Raw genomic sequence first — 13,849 nt, forward strand, 5'->3', positions numbered from 1 at the left:
CCTGATAGTGCACCTGGAAAAGCAGCAGAAGGTGACTCAAGTCTCTGGGCCCCTGTATCCACATGGGAGAGCTGGAGGAAGCACCTGGCTCCTAGCTTTGGGCTAGCTTGACTCAGCCCTTGCTGTTACGGCCATTTGGAGTGTGAACTAGCAAATGGAAGATTCTCTCTCTCTCTCCTTCTCTCTTTGTAACTCTGCCTTTTAAATAAATAGATAACTTAAAAAACTTAACAGCCTATCTGTGTACTGATGAGTGGAGGTGGGCCTGTCTCTGTGGTGAGTGTAGGTTGAAGAAGAAGGGTCCTGCTTGGCTTCTATTTTCTGGTATTAGGGCGGGGGCAGTGGGTAGAGGGAAATTGGAGGGAACAGCCCAGATCATGGTGGGTGGGAGGGAGTGCCTAGTGGAGCATAGAGATTGAGAAGCAAAGAGAATGTATATAATTCCTCCTGCTTGCACAGACTTTGCTATTTCATGAGCCTTAACTTTAGCTGATGAAGTGGTAAAAGCAGACCTGGAGCCAAGGAGCCTAGGTTGGCCCTCACCTTTGTTTACTCTGCAACCTTTCGCAAGCTACTTCCCCTTCCTGGGTTCATCGTCTGAGCGGTGAGCAGGTGGGTTCATTAGCAAAGACCTGAAGGAACATCCAGGTCCTCACTCAATGAGTTCTTGTACTTTACAGCTGGGTGAAAATTGGTGGAGGTGAGGAAATCCAAGACGTCCTCAGAGGTGGGGGAAAAGTTAAGCTGGTCCCGGGACTGGTAAAAGAGGATCTTTGCCCGGGCGCTGCCCTCAAGGTCGCGGCAGGTTTTCCAGAGAGCCGAGTGGGGGTGTTGCTTAGAGCGCGGGCACCCAGGGTGAAGGGTGTCACCCGGAAGGGACCCTGCTCCACCTGGCTTCCAACTCGGTGGGGTGACAGGATTGTGCAATCAGACCGCGGGGCGGCTCCGCGGTGGGCCTGAACTGACTCCTCTCGTTGGCTCAGCCTTCTCTCGCTCGAGCTCCGCCCTGACCCAACCCCTCATCTGTCACTCCAAGACCCCAAGCTGGTCACTCCATGGCCCTGCCTCCTCTCCTGTCACATCCAGCCCCGGCTACACCCCATCACTCCACGGGCCCACCTCCTCGCCTGTCACGCCTGGCCCCGCCCCTCATATGTCATTCCACGGTCCCACCCTCTCTCCTGTCACTCTCGGCTCCACCCCTTCTGCTTTCTCTTTATGGCCGCACCCCTTCCGGCAGCTCAGCCCCGCCCCATCCCTCGCCTTTTCCAGATCTCCGTCGTTGTTATCTCGCCCAGATAGAGCATGGCCCCGCCCACATCTGCTGCCTAAGCCCCGCCTCCGCCCGCCAAGCCCCTCCCCTCTCCTGAGGCCCCGCCTCTAGGCCGGCTTGTTTTCCGCGCCCGGGCACTCGCGGCGTTCGCAAAGGCGGCCACGGGGCTTGGAACTTGCGATGGGGCTTCCCGAGGAGCGGGGCCGGAGCGGCAGCGGGAGCCGCAGCGAGAGCGGGAGCCGGGAGGAAGCGGGAGCCGGGGATCGGGTGCGGAGCTGGTCTCCGCCGCCCGAGGTCAGACGCTCCGCACACGTCCCCTCGCTGCAGCGCTACCGCGAGCTGCACCGGAGCTCCGTGGAGGAGCCGCGGGGTGAGGCCGGGCCCAGGCGGGCCTGGGGGCGTCCGTGAGGAGAGGCGCGGGCGTTCCCTGGAGGGTGCTGGGGCTCCCCTGGGAACTGAGGGTTCGTGAGGGCATGGAGGCTCTGTGAGGGAAGAATTGGATTTCTCTGAGGAGGCGGAGAAGGGGTTCCAGGAGGAGATGGGGATCCTCTGACGAGAAGGGTTCCGTGAGAAGATGAGGGTTCCCTCGGAGTTGGGGCGCTCCCTGGGGACTCGGGGGTTCCGTGAGGAGACGTGGGTTGCCACGAGGAGATGGAGGTTCTGTGTGGGGGGGGGATGCGGGGTTCCTTGAGAGCGGAGGGGGGTTTCCGTGAGGGGAGCGAAAGTTTAAGGAAAGGGGAGGGAAGTTCCTGAGGCGACAGGGGAGCTCTAGGGGACGGAGCAGGGCCGCCGATGGGTTTTCTTTGCCTTCCTTTCACATCAGCCCAGCCACCGCCTTCGGAGACCTTTAACCCGTGAACTAATTCAACTGCTGAGGAACTGTAACGGATCTGGTCTCCATCTTGGAGTCCTGAAAATTGGGGGTGGGGTCCCTCGTCTACTTTTAATATAGGAGAACTCACAACGGAAGTCACCCATGAGACTAATGACCTCATAAAACATCCAGCTGATTATTTTTTTGCTTTTTTTTTTTTTAATTTTGGGCTGGGATTGTAATAACTCAGAGATTGTGACAGATGGTTGCATGCCTTTTAAAATACGTGAGGAAAATCCCCTGCCTTTGCCCTTAACCTGGGGAAGGGGTACAAGGGGAACAGTGTGATTTTGGTGGTGGGTCAAGCAGGGAGAATGAATCAAATCCAGGAAAACCTACATTTAGCTCTGCCACTCATTCACTGCGGGGGGGGGGGTCCTTTGATTTTGAAACCTGAGATTCCTTTTCATCAGTAAGATAGGAATAATACTGGACTCATAGATTGCATGAGGACTCAATAGGTAATAAGTAAAGTGTGCATTGTAGAGTGCCTGGTGTGCATTCAGTAGATGGTGGTTAGTTTGATAACAAAAAGGACAATGTGGATGGAGTGATTACTGAGCAGTGCGGGCTAAGATTGGATCAAGTGTAGAGTGGTTGCTGCAGGCGCTGTCCAGGTTTGAGTCCTCAGACCTCTTCCCAACTCTTTCCTCTCTATACTTTCTCCGTCACGAGTTTGTCTTTTTTTCCAGGGGTGAGCTGTTACTGCCTTGATAACTCCTATGTAAGTGGCTTTCTACCCAGCATCTCACTTATGCTCTGCTGACAACTTCCTAAAACTGTAGACGCTTTGTATTGGTATCCCCTGATGTTATACCATATTCAACATGACTCTGGTGGGAATTTACCAGTTTTTCCTCCCAAACCTGCTCTTCTCCCTAATTTTCTAATTCTTGTCAGTGTCAATGGCTCTATTGCATACCATAAATCTCTTTCATCCTCCTCTCCTCTAATAAGGTGTATCTACTTATCTTATCAAGTTATAGATTGCTTACCGCTTGCTAAACACAATTCCAGTTTGATTTGATGTAGAAACTGTTATCTCCGTTTTCAGAGGTGGAAACTGAAGCTTAGAGAGGTTAACTGACTTGCAGAAGGTCATAAAGCTAGTGGGTGGTAGAGTTGGGACTTGAACGAGGCCGTCTTGACTGTAGAACCTATACTCCTAAAACCAATGCTATTGCTTTTCCCCGATTCCCACATTACGCTTCTCACCAAATTCTGTCAAATACTCCTTAAAAATGTCTCTAGATTTGCCTTTTCTTCTATTCCTATGTTCTTTAATCTCCTAATTTGTTCTCTCTTATTTTCATCATCTTCAATCTTTCTAGTAGATTTATCTAGATTGATACTCTTGAAATACTGCTTTCATATGTCATTGCAAAAACTTTCAATAGTTCCTTATTCCAGTTTCAAAATAAAATTCTGTTTTTCTTCAAAGCCTCTAAGTATCTGGCATCCTTATTCCCCACTATTCTCTACCATACCCCTCATTCTAGATAAGTCATTCTTCCTAATATCCTGGATACACAAAAGTCCCTTCCCACCTCCTTACCTTTGGTTATTTCCTTCTGCCCCTCTAATTCCACAAAGCTTTCCCTGATCATCCCCGTCTATACTCATCTTTTTTCCTTTTGAACTTCAGTATTTGCAATATGTACCAATGAAACATCTAAATTCCTCCACCCACCCCATCACCTCTACAAAAAATAAAGAAAGAAAGAAAGAAAGAAAGAAAGAAAGAAAGAAAGAAAGAAAAGAAAAGAAAAAGAAAAGAAAAGAAAAATGAAATGAGCATAAAACTCAATTTCTTCATTCTTTGTTGATGGACATAAATGTCCATAAATAATTTTATATAATATGTGTCTATTCTTATCACTTAAAAATGTTTTTAACTGTATTCTTTTTACTAACCTTGTAGTCCTTGGGAGAGTTTTCTCTGCTTTCTGAACTTCAGTCTTCTCATCTGTCAGATTAGGATAATTAATATATTCTTCATTGATCTACGATGTCTTAAAGATCAAATGAGGTTAGTCTAGTCCTTGATACATTAATGACATCATTAAAAGTCAATTCTCATTTACTTTCTCTTTAACTGCCATTTAGTATTCTGTTGTATTACTTTTTGTATTACTAATTTTCATCAGTATGTTATTGTTGGACTTTTGAGTTGTTTCCAGTTTCACTATTATAAATAGTGTTGCTATAAACATCGCTTTAGTAATCACTATTTTCCCCTTTGGGATTATTTTCTTGGAGAATTTTCCCCAAAGTTGAGTTAGCAGATAAAAGGGTATAAAATTTTTTATGGTTCCTGATAGACGTTATCCTGCTATCTTGTAAAATTGTGCTGATTTCTTACAGTGTCATTGTTGTGTAAGACTATCTGTTTTCTCAGAGCTAACCAGATATTGGGTTTAATCATTTTCTAAAAATCTTTGCTAGTTATATAAGTGTACAATGGTATTTTGGGGTTGATTTAATTTGGATTTCTTTAATAGATTGCAAAGTTATAAACTGCAATTTAGTTTTCAAGTGTATTCTGTTTTGTACATGCAAAAAAATTTATATACTAATGTTCTGTCTCCAATTACATTATAAAAATCAGGTAACCTTGAACAAATCACTCAGTCTCTATGAATTTGCTTCTTACAAATTGAAGGGGTGATCATTTTTCTTTAAGATTTATATATGTATTTGAAAGTTACAGAATTCAGAGGCAGAGAGAGAGAGAGAGGGAGAGAAAGAGAGAGAGAGATCTTTTATCAGCTGGTTCACTCCCCAAATGGCCGCAACAGCCAGAGCTGGGCCCATCTGAAGTCAGGAGCCAGGAGCTTCTTCCAGGTCTCCCACAGGGGTGCAGAAGCCCAAGGACTTGGGCCATCTTCTACTGTTTTTCCAGGCCATAGCAGAGAGCTGGATCAGAAGTGGGGCAGCCGGGACTTGAACCAGCACCCATATAGGATGCCAGCACTGCAGACTGGGGCTTTACCTGCTACACCACAGCACCGGCCCGTGGGGGTGATGATTTCTAAGATTCTTCCCATTGTTACTATTTTAAGTGTCTCAGTCTCCTCTGACTGCTGATTAGTACTTGGAATATCCTAAAATCTCTGGATTTGCTAAAGTAACAAGGCAGATATTTTAAGAATGTAAATCTGATCATGTCACTGTTTTGCTGAGAATCTTCAATGATTTTCCATTGCTCTTGGGATAAATACCAGATTCCTTATCATACAGAGGAAGTGCATCATCTGCCCAGTTCATGTATCACGTCTACATAAATTCCTGCTATTCTTTCCCTTATTTTCAGTGTTTTGGTCTCAAGCATTTCCTCTTAACTTATATCCTTGGTTCCCTCTCATCGCATTTGTTAATACTACTTTTGGGTAAGGGTTGTAAAGAACAATTCCAGGCCGGCGCCGTGGCTCAACAGGCTACTCCTCTGCCTAGTGGCGCTGGCACACAGGGTTCTAGTCCCGGTCGGAGCGCCGGATTCTGTCCCGGTTGCCCCTCTTTCAGGCCAGCTCTCTGCTGTGGCCAGGGAGTGCAGTGGAGGATGGCCCAAGTCCTTGGGCCCTGCACCCCATGGGAGACCAGGAGAAGCACCTGGCTCCTGCCTTTGGATCAGCGCGGTGCGGCCGCGGCGGCCATTGGAGGGTGAACCAACTTCAAAGGAAGACCTCTGTCTCTCTCTCTCTCACTGTCCACTCTGCCTGTCAAAAAAAAAAATATTAAAAAAAAAAAATAACAATTCCTATTTATTTTTTTGGATTTTAGCAAAAAAGTTCCTTCCTCAGGGAAGTTCAAATCTTGACTTAGTAACACAGGTAAACTTGGACAAGTTACTGAACCTCTCTGAGCTTTGATATTTAAATCTATAAAATGAGAATGAAAATAATGCATACCTCCTGGGATTGTGGTAAGGACTAAATGAGATAATAAAGACCTTAAAGCAAAATCTGTCTCATAATGAGTAACCCTAGTGCAAGCAGTAGCAGGAGAATAAATAGCTCAATAAATTGCTACTGAAACAGAATGAACAAACCAAGGGGGGAAAAAACAGATGATCATGAAAAGCTCTGTGGGTAAAGAATTTCTTCCTTTACTAATTGTTTCACTATAAATTTATTGATTTTCTATTGTGTGCTAGGCATTGTGCTAGGTTCTGTGTGGCTGTGATTTGAATAGAGGGTAAAAAATAGAGAAAATTTGGGAAAGAAGGAAATTTTTGAGTCAAGATTTAGGCCTTGGGAATAGAAGACAGGTTACAACAGGGGCAGATGACAAAATTAGACAGGTAAAGGAGGGAACTAGTGGTGGGTCCGAGGGCAGGGAAGTTGCAATGTGGTCCTGTACATAGGATGGAGACAGTCTGAGGATAAATATGTCTGAGAAGTTTAGTGATGTGTGGGCTTCCCTTTCTGTTGCAGAGTTTTGGGGAGACATTGCCAAGGAATTTTATTGGAAGACCCCATGCCCTGGCCCATTTCTCCAGTACAACTTTGATGTGACCAAAGGGAAAATCTTCATTGAGTGGATGAAAGGAGCAACTACCAACATCTGCTACAATGTATTGGATCGAAATATCTATGAGAAAAAACTTGGAGATAAAGTTGCTTTTTACTGGTAAAAATTTCTATCTTATTGTCTAGCAGATAAAAGCATCTATGAGCAGTCTTCAAAAAGTCCATGGAAAATACGTATTATGAAAAATTATGCATTTTTTCAAAAACTTTTGGAGCAAACTGAACTTATCTTTTAACTCCCTTGTCCCATGAACATTTTGAAGTATCCTTGAATACAATGTTTTACAGTTCACAATGTGCTTTAAAAGCCATTAGCTCATTTGAAACATACAAGCCAGTAGAGTAAGCAAAATATCATTAACTTAATGTCTAAAATATACCTCAAGAAAGTTAAATGACATAACTAGTATGTGACAGAATTGACATTCGAAGCCAAATAAGTATCCTGGCTTCTAGTCTTGTTCTTGGCTTGTGGTTGGAGAGTAAGGGTGGAAGTGGGTGGATGGAAGATGAGGACCAAGTAGCATTCTTTCTCATTCTTGCTTTGAAAGGAAATTGGGTATTTTTTTTTTTTTTACCACCATCAAGCACCATTATCATTCCCTTTCATTGAGCTATGTGCCAGACACTGTGCTTAAGTGCTTAAATAGTATCTCATTTGATACAACTACAAAAGCACTATTTGTTTCATTGTTTTATAAATGTGAAAACTGAAATTCTGAGAAGTTAAAGCAAGGATTTATTCAAAGTCAAAAAAGCTGAGAAGCAGGGCTGAAGTTCAAACTCAGATGTTACTATAGAGTTTACATTCTTAAGATAAACATGACACTCTACCACCCCTCTATTTCCTTGGCCTCTTAATAATGTTGCAGAATAGATATTCTTAGTTCCATTTCATAGGTGAAGAAATGAAGCATTGAAATGTTAAATAGCAAATAAAATCATAATATGAGTAAGTGGTAGAGACAGGATTCAACCCTAAGTCTGTGACTCCACTGTGGGAACTTTCTAAACCCCTCTCTAAAACTTTCTAAAACCCCCTCCTCCTTGCAACTTAGGTCTCCAGGAGGTATTACTATACTGAACCCAAGTAGCACTTTGCAATTTCAGAAATTAGGGTATTTTTTCTGCCTCACCACCTATGAGCAGTCTGAGAATAAATCCATTTTTTAGTCAGTCAATTTGAGATATCTGGATGCTTCATGGAAGTCTTAAATTGGCACACAGTCAAAATTTTCACAGTTTATGTGATAATATTTTGAGAAAAGACCTAACCTGAGAGACAGGAAATTTAGTTTTGCATTCCTACTCTGCCATTAACTTCACTGTGTGATGATCAGTTTCTTCTCCCATAAAATGGGGATAGTATCTCTTCCCTTGATTTTCTTCACTAGATGTTTATAAGAATAAAATGGAATGATATTGCAAAAGCATTTATTTATTAGAAAGCATTATACAAATGTGAGTGGTCTACTATCACATTACTGTTGCACAATGCAGGGGTTATTTTGCCACTGAAACTCACTCCCTATTATGTTTGGTGAGACTCTTAGTTCCTGCTCTAAGGCTTATGCTTGAGCTCCAGTCAATGCTTACACTTACCTCCTAAGCTCTTTGAGGATTGGAAAACCTTTTAAAATATGTTAAAGAGTGCTTGTGGTTAATTTTTTTTGAGATTTATCTATTTATTTCGAAAGAGTAACAGGGAGAAAGGGAGAAGGGTCTTCTATCTGCTGGCCTACTCGCCAGATGCCCACAATGGCCAGTGCTGGGTCAGGCCAAAGCCAGGAGCCAGGAACTTCTTCTGGGTCTCCCACATGGGTGCAGGGCCCCAAGTGCCTGGGCCATCTTCTTTGCTTTTCCCAGGCCATTAGCAGGGAGCTGGCTGGGAAGTGGAGCAGCCAGGACTATTCATATGGCATGCTGGTTACAGAGGCTTTACTCACTAGGCCACGCCATTGGCCCTTCTGTTTAAATTTGTTCCTGGGTTTGAAAGCACTCAAGTGCCTAGTGAAAGGCTGAGAAAACACAGGCCAGAATTTTTCAATTGTTGGATATTGCTGCAGAATCCTGAGGCCCATTTTTCTTGAGACACTGGTTCCCCTACCACCTTCCCCGAACAGGCCCTAGAGAACCCTTCTTATTCCATCTGTAAAATGACAGTAGATTAGATCTGTGTTTTTCAAAGAATGCTCAAGGAACCCCTAATTACAAGGGACACTAGTAGGGGCTTCTTAATTCATGAAATGAATGAAGTGGGGGAGCATTACATAATATATCGCCTTTGTGTGGTATTCCCAATATGTGTTAACATAGGAAAGTCTCTAAGTCCTACGGTAGAGATATCTTACTGATTTTGTTTAATATTTTATTTCTCAAATTTCTTTGAGGCCCAAACATATTTTATAGTATGTTGTTAATATCTCAAGAAGCAGTATTTCATGGAACACTAATTTGGGAGTCACTGGATTAAATAATCTCTAAATTAATTTCCAGTGCAAAAGTCTGTAACTTCATAAAAAGACATTCTCATACCATTTTTACATTGATCACTTCTTCAACAAGAATTGTTTAAACATATTGGATGCTCAGCCTTGTGTTAGGTGTTTTGGATACAGGTGTAGAAAGAAGGGTGAGAGATAAGCAGCATATGAGCAATTATTATTTAATTATTTTATGTTTATAGTAAAGCAAACTATAAGAAATTGCATTTGTTATAAGAAAGTAAAGTGTAAATTTGCCAGATATGTGGTCACTTCTCTTTGTTACCTTAATATATTTCAAATAATATACTTATACTGCTATTTCTTCATCTTTTTCAAAGAAAGAAGTGATTTCCTATTGTGGTAGATGAGAATTTAGTTCTCACACATGCCTTCAATTTACCTCCCTCAATTATAATTGTTCCTTAGTTAATTTAAAAATCAGTTTACATAAAAGTAGTGTATTATGGTTGCATTTCCTTATATGCAGATTTTTGTTTTCTTTTGAGCAGATTTTTGTTTGCTTTGAAACTTCTTTATCATATACTCGATTTTTTTTTTTCTTTTCTTTTCTTTTCTTTTTGACAGGCAGAGTGGACAGTAAGAGAGAGAGAGACAGAGAGAAAGGTCTTCCTTTTGCCGTTGGTTCACCCTCCAATGGCCGCCATGGCCGGCGCGCTGATCCAATGGCAGGAGCCAGGTGCTTATCCTGGTCTCCCATGGGGTGCAGGGCCCAAGCACTTGGGCCATCCTCTACTGCACTCCATGGCCACAGCAGAGAGCTGGCCTGGAAGAGGGGCAACCGGGATAGAATCCAGCGCCCCGACCGGGACTAGAACCTGGTGTGCCGGCGCCGCTAGGCGGAGGATTAGCCTATTGAGCCGCGGCACCGGCCGATATTTTCTTTTTCTTAAAGATTTATTTTATTTTATTTTGAAAGATAGAGTTACAGAAGTAGAGACAGAGAGAGGTCTTCCATCCACTGGTTCACTCCCCAAATAGCCACAATGGTTAGAGCTGAGCTGATCTGAAGTCAGGAGCCAGGAGCCTCCTCTGGGTCTCTCATGTGGGTGCAGGGGCCCAAAAAATTGGGCCATCCTCTACTGCTTTCCCAGACCATAGCAGAGAGCTGAATTGGAAGTGGAGCAGCCCGGACTCGAACCAGTGTCCATATAGGATGCCTGTACTGCAGGTGGTGGCTCCACCCACTATGCCACAGTGCTGGCCCCGAAGCTTGGGTTATTATCATGCTGGATCAGTGAACCATGATAGTATTTTCTTTTTTAATTTTCGAGGCAGAGAGAGAGAGAGAGTGTGTGTTAGCTCCTCTCCTCTGGCTCCTTCCCCAGCTGCTCACAACAGCTGAGCCGGGGCCAGATGTAGTCTTTAACCCACTGTGCCACAGCGCTGCCCCCCTCAATATTTTCTAACTCTACCATATAATGTATTCTCTTAAGTCTGCTTTTTTCCCAAAAAGGAAATGCCCTTCCTCTTGGAACTTGATTTTTTCTTTCTTTTTTTAAAAAAATTTATATAGAGAACAGATTTCATGTATCTCATATATATGATTTTAAGCACATAATGATACTTTCCACCCTTGCTTCCTCCCTCCAGAAATGGACGTTTTAAAAAATGACATCTTATACAACCATAGTATGGCTTTCTTTTTGACTTAAACTGTGTCATTTAGATAGCTGTAGTGGCATTAGCAGCTATTCTTTTGGGACATTTCAGTACATACACTGAAATGATCTACAAAAGAAATAATTCTCTTAGGAAAGTACTTCACTATCCAAAATTGAACCATATTGGATAAAATTCCATATTGGAATTTGGCCTTACTTTTGGTTTAACATGTTATGAATGTTCATGGAATAATAGTATTTTTAGAACTTAAAATGACTGTTAGAGAGTTCATCTAGGCCAATTCTCTTTAGATGGGTAGATTAAGACAAGAGAGGCTAAGCGACTTGCTCAAGGACCATATATCTGTTTAGAGACAGAACTGAGGGGCCAGTGCTGTGGCATAGTGAGTAAAACCTACCATGCTGGCATCCCATAAGGGTGCCGGTTTGAGTCCTGGCTGCTACACTTCCAATCCAGCTCTTTGCTATGGCCTAGGGAAGCAGTAGAAGATGGCCCAAGTCCTTGGGCCCCTGCACCTGCATGGGAGACCTGGAGGAGGCTCCTGGCTCCTGGATTCAGATCGGCCCAGTTCAGACTGTTGCAGCCAATTAGGGAGAGAAGCAGCAGATGGAAGACATTCTCTCTCTCTCTCTCTCTCTCTCTCTGCCTCTCCTCTCTCTGTAACTCTGACTTTCAAATAAAATAAATATTTAAATATTAAAAAAAAGAACTGAGACTTATCTCCAGATATCCTCACTCCTAGTCAACTATTCTTTTTTCTTTTTTTAAGATTTATTTTATTTATTTGAAAGACAGAGTTACAGAGAGAGGTAGAGACAGAGAGGTCTTCCATCCACTGGTTCACTTCCCAGATGGCAGCAACCCGGTGGAGATGTGCCGATCCGAAACCAGGATCCAGGAGCTTCTTCCAGGTCTCCCACACGGGTGCAGGGGCACAAGGACTTGGGCCATCTTCTACTGCTTTCCCAGGCCATAGCAGAGAGCTGGATTGGAAGAGGAGCAGCCAGGACTAGAACCGGCGTCCATATAGAATGCCAGTGCTTCAGGCCAAGGCTTTAACCCGCTGTGCCACAGTGCTGGCCCCCTAGTCAACTATTCTTTTTAAAATTTATTTTCTTTATTTAAAAAGTGGAGGGACAGAAGACAGAAAGAGAGATCTTTTTCAAATTTAATTTATTTGAAAGGCAGAGTTACAGATCAAAAATAAGAGAGAGAGAGAGAGAGGGAGGGAGAGAGAGGGAGGGGGAGAGAGAGAGAGAGAGAGAGAGAGAGAGAGAGAGAGATCTTCATCTGTTGGTTCACTCTCCAAATGGTCACAATGGCTGGGACTGTGCCAGACTCAAGTCAGGAGCCAGGAGCTTCATCCAAGTTTTCCCACATGGTGCAGAGGCCCCAGCACTTGGGCCATCTTCTGCTACTTTCCTAGGCATATCAGCAGATAGCTGGATTGGAAGTGGAGCAACCAGGACTTGAACTGGCACCCATACTGGGATGCCAGCATTGCAGGCAGCAGCTTAACCTGCTATGCCACATATTGGCCCTAAGAGATAGCTTACATATATTGCCTCACTTTCAAATGTTGCTTCATATTTGCTTCATTCCCCTAATGCCTGCAACAGCCAGGGCTGGGCCAAAATTAAGCCAGGAGACAGAAACTTCATCCTGGTCTCCTAGGTGTGTGGCAGGGACCTAAGTACTTGAGCCATCACATGCGGCCTTCAGCAGGTGCATTAGTGAGAAGCCGGATCAGAAACAGTAGGCCAGACTCCATCTCAGGCCCTTCGTGACAGAATGTGGGCATCCTAAGTGGCAGCTTAATCTGCTGTGCCACAAAACCTGCCCCCTAGTCAACTATTCTCTTCTTCACATGATACTGCCTCGTTACTCTATTAATCCAACACTTGACTATGACAGATGAAAGAGAAAATCAATTTCTTAGAATCATCAGATGAGGGACCAGTGCTGTGGCACAGCAAGTTAAACCACAATACGCAGCACCAGCATCCCATATGGGTGCCGGTTCTAGTTCCTGCTGCTCTAATCAAGCTCCCTGCTAATGTGCCTGGGAAAGCAGCAGAACATGGCTCAAGTGCTTGTGCCCCTGCACTGATGTGGGAGATCCAGATGAAACTCCTGGCTCCTGGTTTTGGCCTGGCCTAGCCCAGCCCTGGCCGTTAAGGCTATTCAGGGAGTGAACCAGCAGATGGAAGATATCTGTGTGTGTGTGTGTCCCTCTCTTTTGTAACTCTGACTTTCAAATAAATAAATAAATCTTTAACAAGAAAATTACCAGATGAACAGTGTTATCTGTTTTAAATATCTCAGATCCTGGTTTCCTGGAGTTTACATTGTGTTTGGCAAGATAAAATGGGCCTAGATAAAATAATCTGAAAGCAATTATTGGTCAAACTGCAAAGAGCCACTTACACAAATAGTTCACAGAAAGGAGAAAGCGTTGGGCTACCATTGTGGTGCAGTGAGTTAAGCTTCCACTTGCCACATTCACATCCCATATTGGAGTGCTAGTTTGAGTCCTGGCTACTTTTCTTCTGACCCAGATCTCTGCTAATGCACCTGGGAAGCAGCAGATGATGGCTCAGGTATTTAAGTTTCTACCACCTTTGTGGGAAAACCTGATGGAGTTTCCGGCTCCTGGGTTTGGCCTGGCCCAACCATGGATGTTGTGGCCATTTGGGTTAGTGAACCAGTGTGTGGAAGATCTTTGTCTCTACCTCTCTCTCTCTCTCTCTCTGTTGCTCTGCCTTTCAAATTAATTAATTAATTAAGTTAAACATTTTTTAACAAAAAGGAGAAAGTACTAATAAGGCAGTATAATGAAGATCAGAAAAATGGGTTTTGATTGAGATTAACCTAGTTTGAGTCCTATTTCTGCCACTAACTAGCTGTTTAATCTTGGACAAGTTACTCAATCTCTTTGAGCCTCAGTTTTCTTAGTTGTAAAATAGGGATAAAAATAACTTTATCCTTATGGATTTTTCAATTAAGTAAAATTGAATAAAATAACACACATGTGTTCAATACC

At 43.5% G+C, this 13,849-nt stretch overlaps 1 protein-coding gene across 1 annotated transcript in view; it reads left to right on the forward strand.

Annotated features, from left to right (window-relative positions):
* Positions 1-1,386: 1,386 nt before the first annotated feature.
* ACSS2 (acyl-CoA synthetase short chain family member 2) overlaps positions 1,387-13,849 on the forward strand; it is a 48,372-nt gene continuing 35,909 nt past the window's right edge. Inside the window, exons 1-2 of the mRNA XM_062204081.1 lie at positions 1,387-1,643; positions 6,581-6,776. Of these exons, the coding sequence (XP_062060065.1) occupies positions 1,454-1,643; positions 6,581-6,776 (386 nt within the window). The 5' untranslated portion in view covers positions 1,387-1,453. The remainder of the gene's footprint in view (positions 1,644-6,580; positions 6,777-13,849) is intronic.

Source organism: Lepus europaeus, chromosome 10 (assembly GCF_033115175.1).
Source record: "Lepus europaeus isolate LE1 chromosome 10, mLepTim1.pri, whole genome shotgun sequence".
Taxonomy (NCBI): domain Eukaryota; kingdom Metazoa; phylum Chordata; class Mammalia; order Lagomorpha; family Leporidae; genus Lepus; species Lepus europaeus.